Raw genomic sequence first — 19,833 nt, 5'->3', positions numbered from 1 at the left:
AGCGGCTCCTCCTGATTGGGGCGCAGCAGGCGCCGCCCCTCGGGCGGGAGGACCGTCGCCGATTGGTCCGCGCGGCGGGCGCGCGGGAAGGAGAGAATCGCCTCAGAGCGCGCGGGGAAGGAGGCCGAGGTAACGGAGCGCGGTCGGACGCCTGGGTTCCTTCCAGCCTTGGGAGGTGGAGGGATCCCCGGACGCCTGGGTCCCTTCCAGTAACTCGAGGAGGGGGTGCCCGGACGCCTGGGTCCCTTTCAGAATCCCGAGGAGGTGGCACCCGGACGCCTGGGTCCCTTCCAGTGTCCTGAGGAGGGGGTGCCCGGACGCCTGGGTCCCTTCCAGTGTCCTGAGGAGGGGGTGCCCGGACGCCTGGGTCCCTTTCAGAATCCCGAGGAGGTGGCACCCGGACGCCTGGGTCCCTTCCAGTGTCCTGAGGAGGGGGTGCCCGGACGCCTGGGTCCCTTCCAGCCTTGGGAGGGGAGGGATCCCCGGATGCCTGGGTCCCTTTCAGAGCCCCTCTTCGGGGCAGGGGTCTCCCCTTCTGCTTATCTTTCTCATGTACAGGGATGGCTGCCACAGTGTTGTGTTTCATGGTGGGGGGCGGGGGAAGCCCAATGGGAACTTTATCACGGCACCCTTAGTGGCTCCAGCTAAGAATCACAAAATCTATATATAATAATACTGTAATTGTTTATACCCCACCCATCTGGCTGGGTTTCCCCAGCCACTCTGGGCGGCTTCCAACAAAACACTAAAATACAATAGTCTATTAAACATTCAAAGCTTCCCTAAACAGGGCTGCCTCTGGATGTCTTCTAAAAGTCAGATAGTTGTTGTTCTCTTTGACATCTGGTGGGTGGGCATTCCACAGGGCGGGCGCCACCACCGAGAAGGCCCTCTGCCTGGTTCCCTGTAACTTGGCTTCTCGCAGGGAGGGAACTGCCAGAAGGCCCTCAGAGCTGGACCTCAGTGTCCAGGCAGAACGATGGGGGTGGAGACGCCCCTTCAGGTATATTGGAAGATTGCAAACCTCCTTGACATCTGGCAGGAGACGGGTGCCACCACCAAGAAGGCCCTCTGCCTGGTTCCCTGTAGCCTCACTTCTCGCAGGGAGGGAACTGCCAGAAGGCCCTCGGAACTGGACCTCAGTGTCCGGGCAGAACGATGGGGGTGAAGATGCTCCTTCAGGTCTACTGGACTGAGGCCGTTTAGGGCTTTAAAGGTCAGCACCAACACTTTGAATTGTGCTCGGAAACGTACTGGGAGCCAATGCAGATCTCTCAGGACCAGTGTTATGCGGTCTCGGTGGCCGCTCCCAGTCACCAGTCTAGCTGTCGCATTCTGGATCAATTGCAGTTTCCAGGTCACCTTCATAGGTAGCCCCACATAGAGTGCATGGCAGTAGTCTAAGCAGGAGATAACCAGAGCATGCACCACTCTGGCAAGACAGGCAAGTAGGGTCTCATCCTGCGTACCAGATGGAGCTGATAAGCAGCTGCCCTGGACACAGAACTGACCTGCGCCTCCATGGACAGCTGTGAGTCCAGAATGACTCCCAGGCTGCGCCTCTGGTCCTTCAGGGGCACAGTTAGCCCCGACAGGACCAGGGAGTCCTCCACGCCTGCCCACCTCCTGTATCACATGTGGTGGCAATGTAAAGAAATCAAGTTGTTCTGGGAGGATATCCATTCCGAATTGGGAAAAATGCTAAAAATATATTTTAGCAAAAAACAGAAGCTTTACTAGGAATCACAGATTTGGATATTCCTAAAAAAGCAGAACTTTTTCTCTATGCTACTGTTGCAGCAAGAATACTCATTGCGACAAATTGGAAAAGTGATAAAGCCCCTTCAATATCAGTGTGGATCCAAAAAATGACCGAATATGCAGAATTAGACAAAATAAAGCAAAGGAAGTATTCACCACAGAATGGGAACTTTAAAATTTATTTGAAAAATAGTACTGACAGTTTGAAGTCTGTAGCAGCATTTGAATAACTTCAGTAGGAATTTTAAATCTAATGGAAAACCTAGGATAGAACAAATAACATTAAAGCCAAAATATGCTATAATATGGCAGTGAATAATGGATGAGAAACAGAAGTAAGGAGTAGACAGGAGGTCAGCTACATAGGAAAAAGTCATTTTATGTTAAATGTATATTGAGCACTATTCAATGTATTTTTTATTTTTATTTATTTCTGTCTTAGTTGTTAGGAGGTGATGGATATGTGTTTATCTTCATATTTCTTTTTTGTATGTGGTGTATTAAAATTATATATATATATATATATATATATATATATATATATATATATATATGCAGGTTTTGGTGTCCTCGGGTGTCTTCCCGTGTAAAAGTTGGGGTGTCTAGGCGACGTTTCGACGAGGTCTCACTCGTCATCTTCAGGCTGGTGCTTTCGGCTTCTTGTTACTGGAACAGAGCAGGATCTCAGTGTTTGAGTTCCTATAAATACTGTTGAGGGGGTGTGGTGTATAGCCTCCAATGTTCTGGGCAGAGAGGAAGTTCCCAGGCTAGTGTGCCTTTTCTTCTTTTGTTCCTTAATTACTTGAGGGATATCTTGGGTGATTTCTTGAGTGATATCCTGAGTACCACTTAGGTGGGTCATTAGGTGTGGATTAGTTGCTAAAGTCTTTGTGTCTTGACCTCTTGAACTTTGTGAAGAGTTTTTCTGAGAAGATGGCTGTACTGCACTTAGTTGTACAGCCATCTTCTCAGAAAAACTCTTCACAAAGTTCAAGAGGTCAAGACACAAAGACTTTAGCAACTAATCCACACCTAATGACCCACCTAAGTGGTACTCAGGATATCACTCAAGAAATCACCCAAGATATCCCTCAAGTAATTAAGGAACAAAAGAAGAAAAGGCACACTAGCCTGGGAACTTCCTCTCTGCCCAGAACATTGGAGGCTATACACCACACCCCCTCAACAGTATTTATAGGAACTCAAACACTGAGATCCTGCTCTGTTCCAGTAACAAGAAGCCGAAAGCACCAGCCTGAAGATGACGAGTGAGACCTCGTCGAAACGTCGCCTAGACACCCCAACTTTTACACGGGAAGACACCCGAGGACACCAAAACCTGCATTCCTGTACCCGTGAAAATCTACGAAAGCAAATATATATATATATATATATATATATATGAATATGATCCCAAAAGAGTTAAGTTCCCTCAGAGCTTCCTCTGACTTAGTTCACATGTGATGTAGGCATGTGTGCCAGAGCATTCTTTGGCAGAGAAGCAATGTACATTCTCTTTCCTTTCGGAATATAGTGTTATAAGAAAAAAACTGCTCCTTTCCCCTTATGGGGTACCCAAGAGCCCGTATAGAGTTCTTATGTAGGTTCTCTATCTGTAGGCGAATATAAAAGAGGCCAACCAAAGAATATTGAGAAGCAAAGCAGCTAGTAAGCCTGATTTTTATTAAACTGTTGCAACAGGGTGATCACACCCCCAATACAGGAGGGAGGAGGAACCCCGAAAATTGGTGCACGAGCTCTTAATGTTGTTGTTGTTATTATTTAGTCATGTCCGACTCTTTGTGACCCCATGGACCAGAGCATGCCAGGCCCTCCTGTCTTCCACTGCCTCCCACAGTTTGGTCAAACTCATGCTGGTAGCTTCGAGAACACTATCCAACCATCTCCTCCTCTGTCATCCCCTTCTCCTTGTGCCCTCCATCTTTCCCAACATCAGGGTCTTTTCCAGGGAGTCTTCTCTTCTTATGAGGTGGCCAAAGGATAGGAGCCTCAGCTTCAGGATCTGTCCTTCCAGTGAGCACTCAGGGCTGATTTCCTTCAGAATGGAGAGGTTTGATTTTCTTGCAGTCCATGGGACTCTCAAGAGTCTCCTCCAGCACCAGAATTCAAAAGCATCCATTCTTCGGCGATCAGCCTTCTTGATGGTCCAGCTCCCACTTTCATACATCACTACTGGGGAAACCATAGCTTTGAGAGCCAGTGTGGTGTAGTGGTTAAGAGCGGTAGTCTCGTAATCTGGGAACCTGCTCCTCCACATGAAGCTGCTGGGTGACCTTGGGCCAGTCACACTTCTCTGAAGTCTCTCAGCCCCACTTACCTCACAGAGTGTTTGTTGGGGGGGATGAAGGGAAAGGAGAATGTTAGATGCTTTGAGACTCCTGAAGGGGAGTGAAATGCGGGATATCAAATCCAAACTCCTCTTCTTCTTCTTCTTCTTTTCTCATTTCCATCCAAACTGCAGAGGAATATCTGAGGTCACTGAAAGAGTCAAAATGGCTTTAGGACTGTTTTCCTACTGGTTCAGACATGTGGTTTATATATGTATGTGTTTGCCTGGTACATTTATGAATATTTATTTTATATCTTAGACCTTATAATTCTCATAACAATAGAAAGTAACAGTTATTTAAATAAATAAAAATGATGCAGCACTAATTCTTTATATCCCACCCTTTTCCCCTGACTGTGGCCTAAGGCAGTTCGCAGCTAAAATAAAAACAGCTGAAAACATTGGGGGGGGGGGGTGGAAGCAATAATTAAAAACTATTAAACAGATATATAATTTATTTTATTATTAAATGTATTTCTTTATTATTATTATTATTTATCAAATTTATATACCACCTTATACCCGAAAGTCCCAGGGCAGTTCACAACAGAAAAACACAAAATGAGAATACAAAATACATAGTAAAACAAACACATTTTAAAAGCCTTAGAATGTTAATCAGCCAAACACGCCTGGTTGAAGAGGCGTTTTAAGAAGATGTATTAAAAACATACGGATAAGTACAAGAAGAACAGCACAGCACCAGCCAGTTCCTTAAAAGCAGCCAGTTCTGAAAAGCTTGTTGAAACTAGAATGTCTTCACCTGCTGGCTAAAGGACAGTAAGGAGGGAGTAAGCCTATCTTCTCTAGGGAGGGAGAACCAGAGTTGTCTGGGAGCAGCCATCGAGAGGGCCTTATGTCATCTATATTGATTACACTGTTTAAATAATAATAATTCATGAAAAATATTAAATCTGAAAGTTGCATTCTCCAATTATGAATTGCCTGCTGTGTAACATATTCTGGACTTGCAGTGTGGCCTCCTGCCTGCTACCAACCCAGCTCTGAAGGCTTCCTTTGGAACACATTAACCCGAAACTTCTGTCTTCTCGTGCAGCTTTTGGAAGCCTGTCTTGGGGAGCGATGGACAGATGTAACAAGGTGAAACGCCTGCTGAAAAACTGGGAGGTTTCGTTTTTTCAGGAGCACCAAAGGAGACCTGGCAAGGTATTTGGAACACTGCAGACTAGGATGGACATTTGAGTTATTGCTGACAGCATGTCTGTCATTCACATTTCTAAAATTATCCTGACAAATTTGCACCTGTTTTCTAGGCTGATGTTGCAACGGCTCCTGAAGAGGTCAGACGTAAGTGTGACACTTCTCCATAGCATATTTCTTTTTGTGTACTGCAGTAGTGGAAGGGATGTCAAGCCAGCTTTAGGTTAATCAAGGGGGCAACTTTTATTTTTGGAATAATTTAGATCAGCTGGCAAGTCCCCAGAGTCACGTGTATGCTTCCCAGTTCCCTATGGTGGTAAGGAGAGCATAGAACTCTAAAACCCTATAACTCCTGCTAATTAAAACACAAAAATTCAACTAGCAGAATAATTGTCACTGCTCATTTTAAGAACACATTGTCTTAAGATAGGAAGAGCTTGGTTGGTTCAGGGCAAACTCTCTATTCCATCACCTTTCCCCTGCAAATGCCTCAGTGGGAAGCATTGCAGAAGAGAAGATAAATGAGGTTGAACAATAGCATGCAAATATTATAAAATACATGGCAGCATTGCAAATCTAAAGTATTGATGCAGAGCTGAGAAACCCTAATTACTGTTGGGGATATGAGGTGAGGCACCTATGTAGCAGAAGTTGCCCCCAGTTCCGACTCACTGACAGACTGACCCCAACACTCAGGCAAGACCCCAAACACAGACAGCAGAAGACCCCAAAACACTGGGATGATGGGCCTTAATCACTTCAGCACTGGGCCATTGCCATCTAAATATGTTTTATTGTGTAGGGGTTTTCAGTGTACAAAATGCTTTTCCATTTACTTAATGTGCTTTTCCAGTAGCTGTGAAATTTGACCCCCTATAACACATGGAAACATGATTGCAGAAAGGTACTGTGGTTGGCTGCCCTAAGGAGATTCAGGCCAACAGTCCATCTTTAGAGTGTTGTCCTTCCTGATTGGCAGCAGCTCTGTGGAGCCATGGCCTGTCAGATCGGGGGGGGGGGGGGAACCTTGTGCGTTGAAGCTCTCCATCTCTCCATCTCAGCCCCTTGCAACATTTACTGTCATTTCGTTCAGCTCAAGCTGCAGGCCTCAATGCCTAATCCAGTGGGTGAATTTCTAAACATATACTGTCAGAACAAGACCTCCCTACAGGCAGGCTCTTCTCAAATCAGTACCTATTGTAGAACTGTCGCACCTGAATATTACTACTACCTGAGGGAGAGTGTGTGTGCTGGGTTTGATAGACCCCAGAGTTGATTTGGGCAGGTAATTCCTCGTCATTCTGAACTGCTATTTGTGCACAGAACTGTACAAAGAGTACAAGGCACTGAAAGAAACCAAAGGACAGCAAGGCCTCCTTGGATCTGAAGCCATCTGCCAGAAAGAAATTCAGGAGCTGCCAGTAACAGAACAGGTAACAAAGGAGCTTTTTGTTTTGCAGTTGTGATCTTGTCTGTGGGCACTGACCTTGCAGGGGAAAGGCTTGAGCCCATGTTTGTTATTATCAGATAATAATAGTGTGGTGTAGTGGTTGGAGACTTGGACCACGTCCAGGGTTCAAATTCCCACTCAGCCATGAAGCTCACTAGGTAGGCTTGGGCCAGTCAGTCACTCACTCTCAGACTGACCTACCTCACATGGTTGTGGGGATTAAGTTGGAAGGAGAACTGTGAATACCACCTTGAGCTCCTTCGAGGAAAAGTGGGATATAAATGTAATAAAAATATAAATAGTTGGAGAATGATAGCAGTTACATGGAAAACGAACTACAATATGGATATGTAAACTTAACTATTAAACAACTCTGCACAGAGGAACGATTTGCAAGTAAAATTTACAAACATCAGTTTTGCATGCCATAATTACCCTCTAAAACTTCTGCCACTATTTTCCTTCCCCCTCCCCTCATCTCTGTTCCAAGGTACCTGAGTCAGATTGCTGGGGTGCGCACCTGAATCGAGGAAATATGGCTCCTAAACTGACGTCGCAGGATCAAGAGACACTGCAGGCTTCTGTAAAGTATTTTGGCATGAAGCTGAAATGCAACTTGGGATCAGCTATTAAGGTTTGTGTGATTGGTGAGTGACTAATTCTAGCCTTGAGCCCAGGCTGAGTGCAGGGACAGGGCAGCTTCTGAAGGCTGAAAATCCTTGAGGAAACAAAAGGACTAACTCCATTTAATCTATGCCTCTGATATGATCTAGTCTTTGCACTTCCTTCCATTTCAGTGATGTCTGCAAACTTGATGAGCACCATGAACCAGACGAAGGGATAAGGCTGTTTGGAAAGTCTGAGCTCATTTCCCTTACCTAAATAATTACTTATCTGTATAATTTGACCTTGCAGACGCATGAACACGCATTTCTGAATACTAAGTGAGATTTTGTCTGCTCTCACTGGGTGTCTAAGGTTTTTCTCAGCTCTGGTGTTTGATCTCCTTTAACTGGAAACCCCACGGAAGGAACCTGAGACTTGTTATGTGGTTCAAAACTTGCTGAGGAAGAGCTATCCATTTAGCAAAGATTTCCAGAAGGGAAGGGAAAGATGTCTGTTGTGCTTAGCTTCAAAGGTTTTCTGTTCTGGTATAAAATAAGAGGAGAAAGTGTTGGGGGTATAGGTAGATTCACTTGCTGGAAACTAACTGAATTTTACTTTTGATCTCAGGAACGCCCTGTAACTTTAAGGAAATCCCTTACCCCCAGGAGGAAGTCAGTCACAGCGGCGCAGAAGGACATGCACCAAACCACTGCAAAGCCTGTGTCTCCCAAACCGCCTGAGGCTCCTTTGTTAAAAAATAGCCCAGATCAGCTGCTTTGCCCCGATCCCATGGAACTTGAAACCCTCCTGCCACCTTCATTCCCAGGGCTGATTCCTAACAAGTTCCTTTGCTGTGACCCAAAGCCAAGGCCGCCGCCTCCGCTGGATAAGTTTCGGCAGCTGAAGCAGACACTGACCAAGCGTCTGAGTAGCCTGGATCCTGGTTGGCTGGACAGGTGCCAAGGGGCAGAATGGCAGGCAAGAGAGGGGCTCCCTGGAGACGGCTCTCCTATCCCAGGTGGCGGGGCAGATTCAGGCCAGGGCTCACCAGGACACAATTCTCAGGGGAAAGGGGGTGTTCCTCCCCACCTTGGAGAGCAGGAACAGGAGAAGTGTTGCAATTCTCCCAGGGAAAACAGTCAAGGAGATGCGGTGGAGAGTCAGCCCCTGGTCCAAAGTGTTGGAGACGACTGCAAGCCCAGTGGGCAGGCTAATCATCCTGCAGGTGAGACCCCATGCAAAACAGGTGCAAACGCAGCACTCTCTGAGAGCCAAGCCGAGTTTTCTGCCTTCAAGCATAGCCACAAACTGGAGGTTTGCACCAAGGAGGCCACTCAGGAAACCGAGATGCAGCTTCGGGAAGGAACTTCGCCGCAGTCGAGTGGTGCTTTCTGCAAAGTGGAGGACAGGCAGCAGAGGAGTCCTTCTAAGAGAGGAAAAGCTTCTCGCAAGAAGAGGAAACGGGATGCTGAAGACCACGGAGATGATGGCAAGGACAGGTCCCAAAGTGGCACCTCTGGTGTAAAGCGCAAGAGAACTAAAGAGGTAGCGGGGGGCAGCCGCTTCAAAAAACTGCGTGGTGCTAGTCAAAAGCCAGGGCTCAGTGAATACGACTTTGATGGTCAGGACATTGTTGAGGCACAAGACAAAAGTGGAACAGGCACCCCAGTTTGCTTTGAAAACCTCCTTGGGGAAGTCGATGGGGAGGAGTGTCCCAGACAGAGTGAGAGATCCAACAGTCTGGCCTGCAGGTATGTCCAGGGAGCTTTCTGGAGCTGGCGATTGTTGCTCCTCTTGTCTGGCCAAGGAATAGCCTGGAGAGGTGCTATTTAAGAGAAAAAGTGGCATCCTCGAAGTACAACTTAATCTAATATTTTCTCCTCTGTTTCGGTATGTGCTCATAAATTTGTGCTAGAAAGTGAATGGTTTGTGCAGTCCATCCTGCTATGCGAACCCTCGTTGGAGGAACCTTCAGCTCCCCACACCTCAAGGATTTCTCCCATAAGGTCGCTATAAGAAGGCCTGAATGTACAAATCGATTAAGTACGCAGAGAAAATATCTAGAAGTGTAGCCAGAGAGAGAGAGAGTCCGTAATGCACTGGGATTTTCTCCCTACCCTGATTTTGCATTCTACAAATTACTGTCACATAAAATAGTCATTTCATGCAGTACCTTCCTACAGTGTTTCTCCATGCTGACACCTTGCATGGTTTTGTTTTACTAACACTACAGTGTCACCCTTCCTTTTCCACGTTGAGGATGTTTTACCCTCAAAGACTTGTGTTCAACTAGCGAGAAAGAGGAGAGATCTCAGGACCTTTTTGAGAAATACAGTCCCTTAGGGTCTTTAGGGGCTGGTGGGAATCAGGACTGCTTTGGTGCTTAAGTCTTTGTGCCTTTTTGCCAGCGAGTGTTAAGGCCTGAGCAAGAGTACAACTAAACACAAGGCATCCTATTTTGAACCGTTACAATAAAGGGATCTTATCTCTTTCTAGACCACTACCAAAGAAGGATGGCAACTTTGTGCGAATCAATCTCAAGAATAAATCTCACGTGAAAGGGTACGCTTTGAAAGGGAGGCAGCTTCGCAAGCAGGTAAATTGCCTCTTGACTCAGTGGTATTTACAGCCTGTAAAATAGAATTGGAATGAATCATATCTGAGTGGAACTTCCAACTGTTGAAGTAGCCTGTTTGCTCTGGAGGGAATTGAATTCAATTTTGCATTTAGTTTCTTTTTAAAAAAATAACTTTTATTAAATTTTCCATTTTAACAATCCAATCAAATCACATTAAGTATTCCAAATTATACAAATACATATCATATAGTCCAAATATTCTGCCAAATTATAAATTTTTGTTGGGGCTTCACATACTTCAAGTTCAGTGGGGTTCTAATCATCTTATGTTTCTACTGCCTTGAGTTTCCAATAGTTCTTTCTTTAAATCTTCTTGTTGTTATCCTTCCAATTTTGCATTTAGTTTCACATGAAGAAGAATATTTATGTTTAAAACATTTTGGGAAATGACAGCTACTCTCAACGATTTTGCCGTTTCTTCATTTGTTTGTGTGGGGTGGGTAGGTCTCTGCCTCATTGCACTTCTACATGGGTGGGGGCCACAGTTGTTACAGAATGGTAGAGTTGGAAGGGACTCCCAGGGTCATCTAGTCCAACCCCCTGGCAGTGCAGGAATCTCATCTAAAGCATCTGTCAGATGGCAAAGGTGGTTGCTCACGAGTAACCAGGCAGGACTCCGACTTGTCTTTTACAGGTTTTATTTAGGTGCAAAAACTATTTACAGTGCAGAACCCCAAAGTTCATGTCTGCCTCAATCGCTAGCAGATTCTGGAAGTGCTTGTTTCCTGGACTTCCCCCAACATAAAAGCCTCGTTACGCCCAGCCTTTTCCTTCTCTCTTTGCGCTTTGGATCTCCGCGCAGGGTGGGCGGCGGAAGGGGCGTGCTTCCCTCCTGGCTGGCTTGGCCAGGAGCGGTGCTGAGGCTCCCACCAGCATCCTCTGGTCCTTTCACCTCTTCCCCAGTGGAGGTGGGGCTTTCCTCATCACCGGAAGAGGAACTGCTTCGCAAGGTTTTCGGAGGCTCCCTGTAACACAGCTGCCCCTCTGTTTCCCACCCCTGTTCTGATGGCAGTTCCCTGACAGCATCCATGACAGATGGCCATCCTGCCTCTGCTTAAAAACCTCCAAGGAAGGAGAGCCCACCACCTCTCAGGGGCTTGTGTATCAGGGTGTGGTTAGACAGTGAGTGGACGTCTAAATTTATAGATCTGAATACATGAAGGCACACTTCTTGGAGGTAAGAGATCACTAAAGCTGTGTGTGCTCCTGCAGCCTCTCCCTCCTCCTGGTGGGCTGAGCTCTTCTGCCCCCTTCTCATTTCACTCCTCCTAGACTTGGGTGATGGGTGGCTGTTGACCCCTTCCCTTCAGGGCAGATGGAGCTATTTCCAGTCCTCAGTGGCACCAGGGCTTGTGTACCTGGGCAGGGCTTTGTGTGTCAGGGCACGGCCTAGGACCCTCATACCTACAGGACCGCCTCTCCCGGTATGCCCCGCGGAGGACCTTAAGGTCCCTAAATAGCAACACCCTAGAGCAGGGGTGTCAAACTCAAATTCTTCGGGGGCCACATCAGCAGTTTGGTCACCCTCAAAGGGCCGGTTGTATCTGTAGGACTTACAGTACAGGAGAGAAGGGTTCAGGCAGCCGTTGGATCTGTCACATCACAGGATGGCATGCGCTCAATATAAAAACAAGTGGAGGTTTCCTGAATGCATGTACAGTGGTGCCCCGCAAGACGAATGCCTCGCAAGACGGAAAACCCGCTAGACGAAAGGGTTTTCCGTTTTGGAGGTGCTTCGCAAAACGAATTTCCTATGGGCTTGCTTCGCAAGACTAAAATGTCTTGCGAGTTCCTGCGGGGTTTTTTCCCTCCCCCCCCCCTTTTCCCCAAGCCGCTAAGCCGTTTATCAGCTGATCTGCTAAGCCGCTTAACAACTGACCCGCTAAGCTGCTTATCAGCTGATCCGCTAAGCCCGCTAAGCTAATAGCGCTAATCCGCTAAGGCGCTAATGGGCTTGCTTCGCAAGACGAAAAAAACGCAAGGCGAAGAGACTCGCGGAACGGATTCTTTTCGTCTTGCGAGGCACCACTGTAAAGTGGAGGTTTCCTGTGTAGAACGGCCGGCGCCGCTAGAGGGCAGACGTTCTCTGGCTTGTAGGCTGCCGCGCATGCGCTGAAGAGGCGGCTTTCTTGTGTAAAAAAAAAAAAGCGAGAATAAAAGGTGAAGGCTGGCGGCGGCTACACGGGCCACATGATGAAGTCTGGCGGGCCGAATTCGGCCCGCGGGCCTTGTGGTTTGACACCCGTGCCCTAGATTAGCCTCAACCAGAGCCAGGGCCTTTTCAACACTGGCCCCAGCCTGGTGGAACGCTCTGTCTCATGAGACCAGGTCCTTGCAGGATCTGATTTCTTTCCGCAGGGCCTGTGAGACAGAGTTGTTCTGCCTGGCCTTTGGGTTGGAGTCAATTTGATTATCTCCCCCTCTTTCTTTTTTCCTTTCTACTCCTGTGATGAGGCTGCATTTTAATGTTTTAATGTTGTATTTTAATCTTGTTTTTAAGTTGTATTCATTCAACTTGTTTTTATTATTGCCTGTTAGCCGCCTGAGCCCAGCCTTGGCTGGGGAGGGTGGGGTATAGATAAAATTAATAATAATTATTATTATTTGCCAAGCCCAGAAAGCCCATCAGAGAGGGGATGTGTTCATGACTTCCACCATAGGGATAACTGGGGTGAGAGAACACTTTGGGGCACCCTCCTGCCAAATATTTGCTGACAGATTCCCCCACAAGTCACTGGAGCCATCAGCTGGGTCCTTGGCCAGCCCATGACTCACACAGCCTGATCACAACCTCCTGTAGTGACGCAGGAGAGGCATCCATTGACTTCGTTGTTGTTTAGTCGTGTCCAACTCTTCGTGACCCCCTGGACCAGAGCACGCCAGGCACTCCTGTCTTCCACTGCCTCCCGCACTTTGGTCAAACTCATGCTGGTAGCTTCGAGAACACTGTCCCACCATCTCGTCCTCTGTCGTCCCCTTCTCCTTGTGCCCTCCATCTTTTCCAGCATCAGGGTCTTTTCCAGGGAGTCTTCTCTTCTCCTGAGGTGGCCAAAATATTGGAGCCTCAGCTTCAGGATCTGTCCTTCCAGTGAGCACTCAGGGCTGATTTTCTTCAGAATGGAGAGGTTTGATCTTCTTGCAGTCCATGGGACTCTCAAGAGTCTCCTCCAGCACCAGAATTCAAAAGCATCAATCTACTAACTTAGCCTTCGTCTTTTTGGTGTCTTGACAGGTATGGAAGCAGAAGTGGCAGAAAAAGGGGGAACAATTTGGAGGAGGTGGCAGGCGCTTGGACCGAGGCTCTGACACTTGCTTCCGGTGTGGAGAACGTGGTCACTGGGCTTCCCAGTGCAAGGGGAGAGGTAAGGCCACCTGGCTGTCATGGCCAGATAGACCAGGTATTGGCATGCTTTGCATTAAGAGAACAGAAGACCTGTCGAGTTTGTTTTGGATGGCTACAGAGATTCTCACAAAAAAGCAGAAGGAATCAGTTGCGGAGTTTGCACAACTTCCTGCAATGTCTACAAACCCTCACTGCCCAGTTATTAGGAAAGCTACCAGCAGAGTCTTGATCGGGCTGTCAAGCACAAAGACAAGTAAAAATTCCTCGTTGTAAACCAGTTGACCACTTTGTTGTGTTGACTCCATAAGATGTTTTTTATTATTAATCCTCAGATGATTTTAGGTATGTTTTATCAGCTCTGGCCATTCCTTCGGTTTGGTTTGGATTTTTAAATTGACTGGAAACCCACCCCAAGACTGTGAGATGAAGGCTGGGATAAATAAAACCAATCAATCAATCAATCAATCATTGCCTTATTTGGAAAATGCTTTTTCCACTAACCTTTGCATAAGGACATGAAGGCCCCCTGAATTGTTATGTGACATTGGAATGCTTTCTGAGGAAGACACTATTTCTGACCATAGGATTAGCACATCTAGCAGATAATGACTGAATTTGTACATTAATATTAAACTCAAGGTTTAGTTTTGCATGTGTGAGCCTCAGGTTCTTACCCATCCTCCACCTCAGCTGCAAGATGGAGCTTGGGAATTTTTGCTTCAGTTGTCAGCTAACCTTGGCTGCTAGTGATGTGTGGCTGGTGGTCTCTCATTAGTGGCATGTGGTTGTTTAGTTAACTCAGCCAACTTCAAACTGTGGGTAATATTCTTAGCTATGGTTCTAGTGAAACAGGCCAACACTTGCCACAGTTCCTGGTTGGGACATAACAAGTCAGGCATGGCCAAACTTGGCCCTCCAGATGTTTTGGGACTACAACTCTCAACATCGCTAGCTAACAGGACCAGTGGTCAGGGATGATGGGAGTTGTAGTCCCAAAACATCTGGAGGGCCAAGTTTGGCCATGCCTGTAAGAAGTCATTGAGGTTAGTTGAACGAGGAAGCTGAACGTCTAGTCGTCTTCCTGCAACTGCACCAAAGCCCAGGGCAACCTAGGCCATAGGCAAGTCCCTGGCCATCTTTGCAGAAGGAGGAGGAACCCAGGAGGCTGCCTTAGACCAGTAAACTCAGTATTGTCCATACATTGACTGGCAGCATCTCTTTAGGGTTTAAGATGAAAGTCTTTCCCTGAGCTACTTGAAGGTGCCAGGAATTGAACCCTTTGCATGTAAAGCAAGGTGGGCTGGATTTTTTTTGGCCCAGGGGCCTCTTTCACCCTTTGTCAATATTTCAGGGGCCATATGCTGAAATGGCCACTCCATGTTCTTGCATGAAAACACACAACTTTCTCCCCCCGACTGAACTGTACAAATGGGGTGAGGGGGGCTGGCATTGTCTGTCTTCCCTCGTCAAATAATCAAACAACAATCACTAGGGAAAAGGTGATTTGCCTACCCCACTGCTACCAGAATTTGTGGTCTTGGTGGCACTGTGGGTTAAACCACAGAGCCTAGGACTTGCCGATCAGAAGGTCAGCGGTTCAAATCCCTGAGACGGGGTGAGCTCCCGTTGCTCGGTCCCTGCTCCTGCCAACCTAGCAGTTCGAAAGCACGCCAGTGCAAGTAGATAAATAGGTACCGCTCCGGCGGGAAGGTAAATGGTGTTCCCGTGCGCTGCTCTGGTTCGCCAGAAGCGGCTTAGTCCTGCTGGCCACATGACCTGGAAGCTGTACGCCGGCTCCCTCGGCCAGTAAAGCGAGATGAGCGCTGCAACCCCAGAATCGGTCACGACTGGACCTAATGGTCAGGGGTCCCTTTAACTTTTATGGTCAAAGCAATAGCTTTTATGGTCAAAGCAATTGCTGTTTACCACCCCTGATGTAAAGCACACGCTCTACTCCTTTTCCCAAAGGGGAAGGCATTTTCCTTCCATTGTTTTGATTGCTCCAAAGCAGCATCTCTTCTTCCTTTAGCTGCTACTGAGCAGCTCTCTGCTGCGGACCCCCAACAGAAGGGAGATGGCTCTGCTGCCGAAGAGGAGGTGCCACTGCTGACTTTGGAGGAAGTGGCTCAGATGACCAACACAGCCTACAGCAAGATCTCAGGTAAGAGGCAAAGGCTGTATCTGTAGCACCCTCCAGTCTGATGCTATGTGGTCTCAGATCAGGAAGAACTTGCCACAGGTCAGTTCCCGCTGCGCTATCAGGGCATTTTTCTGTAAGCAGATACAAGTGCCATGGTGTCAAAATGAAGAAATAATTTGGGGCTTTCCTTGCAGTTGATATAGAGGCTGCAGCTGTTGCAAAGACACTACGGTCCAGCTGGTATATTAATTAATAAACGATAAAGATAATAATATTCATAACTTCTTGTTCCTCCCCCTCCTTCTTCGCCAGCAAAAAGTGAGAGCAGCCAAGGAGACCTGAAGCAGCTTGCTCAGGAGGAAGAGGTTCACCTGTGTGTGCAGAGGCCTGTGTTCGAAGTTCTCCCACCACCTCTGCCAACAGAACCTCTCTACAAACTGGGGCAGGACGGGAAAGTGAGAGGTAAGATTCCAAAAGGGTGTCTCTGCTGCCCCCCGAAGGCTGGTTGTCGCCAGCCTCCATGCAGTGGTGAGGCAGAACTTACTGCAGAATTTCACTTTCACTTTTCATTTGTATACTGCTTTCCTACATTACTATACTCAAGGCAGTTTACAAACTGAAGAAACAGCAAAGTCTACAGCAGAATCCAGACACCTTATAACAATCCGATCCAATACAAAAAAAAGGAACATAATGTTAAACAACTTGCATCATATAAAGTCATATTCAAGAACCCACTGGAATACAACAGTACACAATAAAATTAAGCACCAGCAAATAATAAAGCAAAAAATAACCTGTAGCTATTACAGTAAGTACTAAGCTATTATCAATAAAAAATAAGAGCAAGTCACAATGCACCAAAAGCCACAGTGCATACAAGACCATGTAAAAGTATCAAATTGAGAAACAAAGACACACAGCGTATGAAATTCTGGTTTTTTAAATCCTTGAATTCATCTTGCCTTCCCACTTAACCCACCCAAGGTTGAGCCAAAAAGATGAGGCCTACCTGCAGAAAACCTACAGAACTGATTTCCTCCCCATCTGTTTCACCCACGGCCCACTTGCATTTCCAAAGGCAAGGCTTCCACATTCGGGGTTTTCAGAATCCCCAGCTGCTTGCAGAGGCCATTTTTCCCCCCTACCGCCCCAACCCCGGACTTCTCCGCCCGCCCGAATTTCAATCTTCCCCGCCCCAAAGAACGGAAAAACCGTGGCGGGCGTACAGCTATTTGCCTCCCTTCTCCATCTAAGGAGGGCTTCTGGGGACCCGTGCTGGGATGGAGGCCCGCAGCGGCGGATACCAGCCAAGGCCCAAAGCAGCTGCCATCAGACTCACCTTACAGCCACAGCTCCCAGTTAAAAGGCCCTAGTTAACAGTCGGTGTGAGGTTTTCCTAAAGTGTTTCTTGACAGTTTTGTGAACAGGTTTCACAGTTTGGTGAACAGGTTTCACTCTCACTGATAAGGGGTTTTGTAGAATTTCTACCTAAGTCTCTTTCTCCTGATGCTTCCATGAGCGTGGAATCGTTGCGGGGGGGGGGGGGACAGGCCTTGCCCCTTTCTTGACTGGATCTCTGTTCTGTGTCTTATGCAGAGACCCCTCCAGAAGTGTTGGAAGCACTGGCTGAGTTGGGTTATGCCACCTTCCGGCCAGGACAGGAAACAGCCATTATGCGGATACTCTCAGGTGAGAAGGGTTGTTTGCAAGAAACTTCCTCATCTTGCAGAGTGAAAAAAAGGATGCATTTTACTTGGATGTGCGGCCAAGCAATTGTTGCTGGTGACCAGATGTGGTCTTGCTGCATCCTTTTCTAACCCTGTGGCCTCCAGATGTTTTGAACTACAGTATGGCTGTGCCGACTAGCCTGATGGCAGTTATAGTCCAAGACACCAGGAGGGCACTCTTCGGGTAAATATAAATAAATCCTGCATCCAGTCACTCTTCCCTGCACGGACTTTGCTGGGAAAGCTGACCTGGCAGGAGAGCAGAGTAGCAGCAGCGGTCCTGCATCCGTGTGAGAAAAGGAATAAATCACGTCCAGAGACAGTTCGTTCTTATCTCTAGTAGCTTTATTTACAAAGCAGTAAAACCATCAGAAACTTCAGCCATTTCTCTCTGTGCTTCCCAAAAGCACTCTCTCGCAGCTTCTGCTGCTGTGCTGCGTGTGTCAGCCAGAAGCGAAAGCAGATCTGAACGCAGACACACACTGTGACGCATTTCCCTGCGTCAAGCTCCTCCCAGATACAGGACACCACGGAGTTTTAACCCTGTTAGTTCCAAACTCCACAGGCACTAGGCGGGGGGAGACTGTTGCCAGATGCAACTTCCAAGGAATGACCAAGCAACACTGAAGGGTTGAATTTATATAGGAGCTGGTTGATATGGAGAGAGGTGTTGCAGCAACAGTACCAGCTGCTTAAGGGGTTATACGTTAATGTTAGCACCTTGAATTGAGTCCAATAACATGGAGTCATCAAATTGTATGACTTCCCCTGCATGCGAAGATAGGCTCTGGTGGATTGAGTGGACGAGACCGAGAGTTGGTCCAACAGTCAAGAAGGCAGTTCCTGCTCATGCTGTAGAGATAAGTGAGGGGCAGATAGGACTCGTCAGCCTAGGAAGGTAGCCCATTTAGGAGAAGGGAAACTGATCCTGAACATCCGCTGCCTTGCGGGATATCTTCAGGAGAAGGAAAGGCTAAAGAGTAAACCCTACACAAATGTGGAGCAGAGTCCCTAAGGCGGTTGGGTGACGTTTTGTACGCCTCCTTCTGGCAGCTCCTGCAGCCCAGCTGGTTCTAAACGTCTTGCTTTGCTTTCCTTTGGACCCCATCAGTGAGTCCGAGAGGGGGGTCTCGTCGTCTGGGCAGCCCAGGACCTCCAGACACACAGTCCAGGCTTGTGCACCGAGGAGGTGTGGCTTCACCCCCATACGCGCAGTCCATTGTCCCTGGAACAGACGAGTGCCAACAGCAATATAATTTTATACAGTGGTGCCCCGCAAGACGAACGCCTCGCAAGACGGAAAACCCGCTAGACGAAAGGGTTTTCCGTTTTGGAGGCGCTTGCAAAACGAATTTCCCTATGGGCTTGCTTTGCAAGACGAAAATGTCTTGCGAGTTCCTGCAGGGTTTTTTTCCTCCCCCCCCTTTTTCTAAGCAGCTAAGCCGCTTATCAGCTGATCCGCTAAGCTGATAAGCCGCTAAAAGCCGCTAATAGCGCTAATCCGCTAAGCTGTCAATGGGCTTGCTTCGCAAGACGAAAAAACCGCTAGACGAAGAGCCTCACGGAACGGATTAATTTCGTCTTGCGAGGCACCACTGTACTTGGAAGGGACTCAAAGGATCATGTGGTCCAACCCCCTGCAGTGCAGGAATCACTTCTATAGGCAGCCTGTGCAGTTTGCCGCTGCTGCTCTTAATTCTGTCACTTCTCTAGGCCTCTCTACGCTGGTGGTCCTGTCCACAGGAATGGGGAAATCTCTCTGTTACCAGCTCCCTGCGTACCTGTACAGGAAGAGGTCCAAATGCATCACCTTGGTGATCTCGCCATTGGTATCGCTGATGGATGACCAAGTAAGTTTGCTGGTGCTTTTGGATTTGGAGGCTGGTGTCATTTCCTTGCTTGTGGTCCAGGGATTGGGGGGGGAGAGAGCTCTACAGGCTCTAGATTTAGGAACACAGGGAACCTGCCTTATATCCAAAGCAGACCAATAGGTCCATCTAGCTGATTTCCATACACCCATGTACAGCCCACGTCTTCAGCGCCTGCATGGGCTGGGTGTCGGAAGCACCTCCGACCTTCTGATCTCAGGAACAGCAGCACAGCATTCCCGAGGAATAGGTCCTGGTGCAGTGGACTCACATTTGCTGATGTGAGCACCTCAAAAGCAGCAGAGCGACGGAAGCAAAGCTGTGGAAGATTTGTTGCAAACCTAATTTATTTCTACTGATTAAACAAATGAAAGAACATAACAAACGTGTACGAGAGATACAGCGCTCTCATACTGCTATCTTGTCTCTAGACAGAGCAAAGAAAACCCAACACAGTACTAGGGACGGAAGTCTGGAAGAATAGTTCCGCCCCCTCCTTTCTCACAGAGAGAAAGTAAAACAAACATGATCTGGTGATCCTTGCAGTGGGAGGGATGAAAATACTGTCATCCCAGGGTTGTCTTCAAAGACTGGCAGTGGCTCTCCTGGTTTTCGGACAATAACCTTTCCTAGCCCTCCCTGGGGCCTTCTGCATTCAACCTCCAGCATCCAGACCTTAGCAGTGTGCTTCTGGTTTTCTGCTGTGATTGCTTTGAACCTTGATAGCGGAGGAGCAAGGCCTCACCTGGACAGGCAGGCAGCTCTTGTCTATTTTCAATAGAGGGC

The 19,833-nt window shown here is 47.6% G+C and overlaps 1 protein-coding gene across 2 annotated transcripts in view; it reads left to right on the top strand.

Moving 5' to 3' along the window:
* The first annotated feature begins 3 nt into the window (after positions 1-3).
* RECQL4 (RecQ like helicase 4) overlaps positions 4-19,833 on the top strand; it is a 36,174-nt gene continuing 16,344 nt past the window's right edge. The window contains exons 1-12 of one of the 2 annotated variants that reach the window (XM_081918647.1): positions 4-129; positions 5,169-5,278; positions 5,386-5,419; positions 6,596-6,705; positions 7,213-7,356; positions 7,956-9,079; positions 9,825-9,924; positions 13,199-13,328; positions 15,339-15,470; positions 15,762-15,911; positions 17,049-17,141; positions 18,893-19,029. In XM_081918647.1, the coding sequence (XP_081774773.1) occupies positions 5,195-5,278; positions 5,386-5,419; positions 6,596-6,705; positions 7,213-7,356; positions 7,956-9,079; positions 9,825-9,924; positions 13,199-13,328; positions 15,339-15,470; positions 15,762-15,911; positions 17,049-17,141; positions 18,893-19,029 (2,238 nt within the window). In that variant the 5' untranslated portion in view covers positions 4-129; positions 5,169-5,194. Of the gene's footprint in view, positions 130-4,675; positions 4,903-5,168; positions 5,279-5,385; positions 5,420-6,595; positions 6,706-7,212; positions 7,357-7,955; positions 9,080-9,824; positions 9,925-13,198; positions 13,329-15,338; positions 15,471-15,761; positions 15,912-17,048; positions 17,142-18,892; positions 19,030-19,833 lie in introns of those variants that run through there. The other variant, XM_081918648.1, reaches the window with a different exon arrangement.

The sequence above is a fragment of the Podarcis melisellensis genome, assembly GCF_964234715.1.
Source record: "Podarcis melisellensis genome assembly, chromosome: 7".
In the NCBI taxonomy this organism is placed as follows: Eukaryota; Metazoa; Chordata; class Lepidosauria; order Squamata; family Lacertidae; genus Podarcis; species Podarcis melisellensis.
This window is presented reverse-complemented; position numbering and strand designations above follow the sequence as displayed.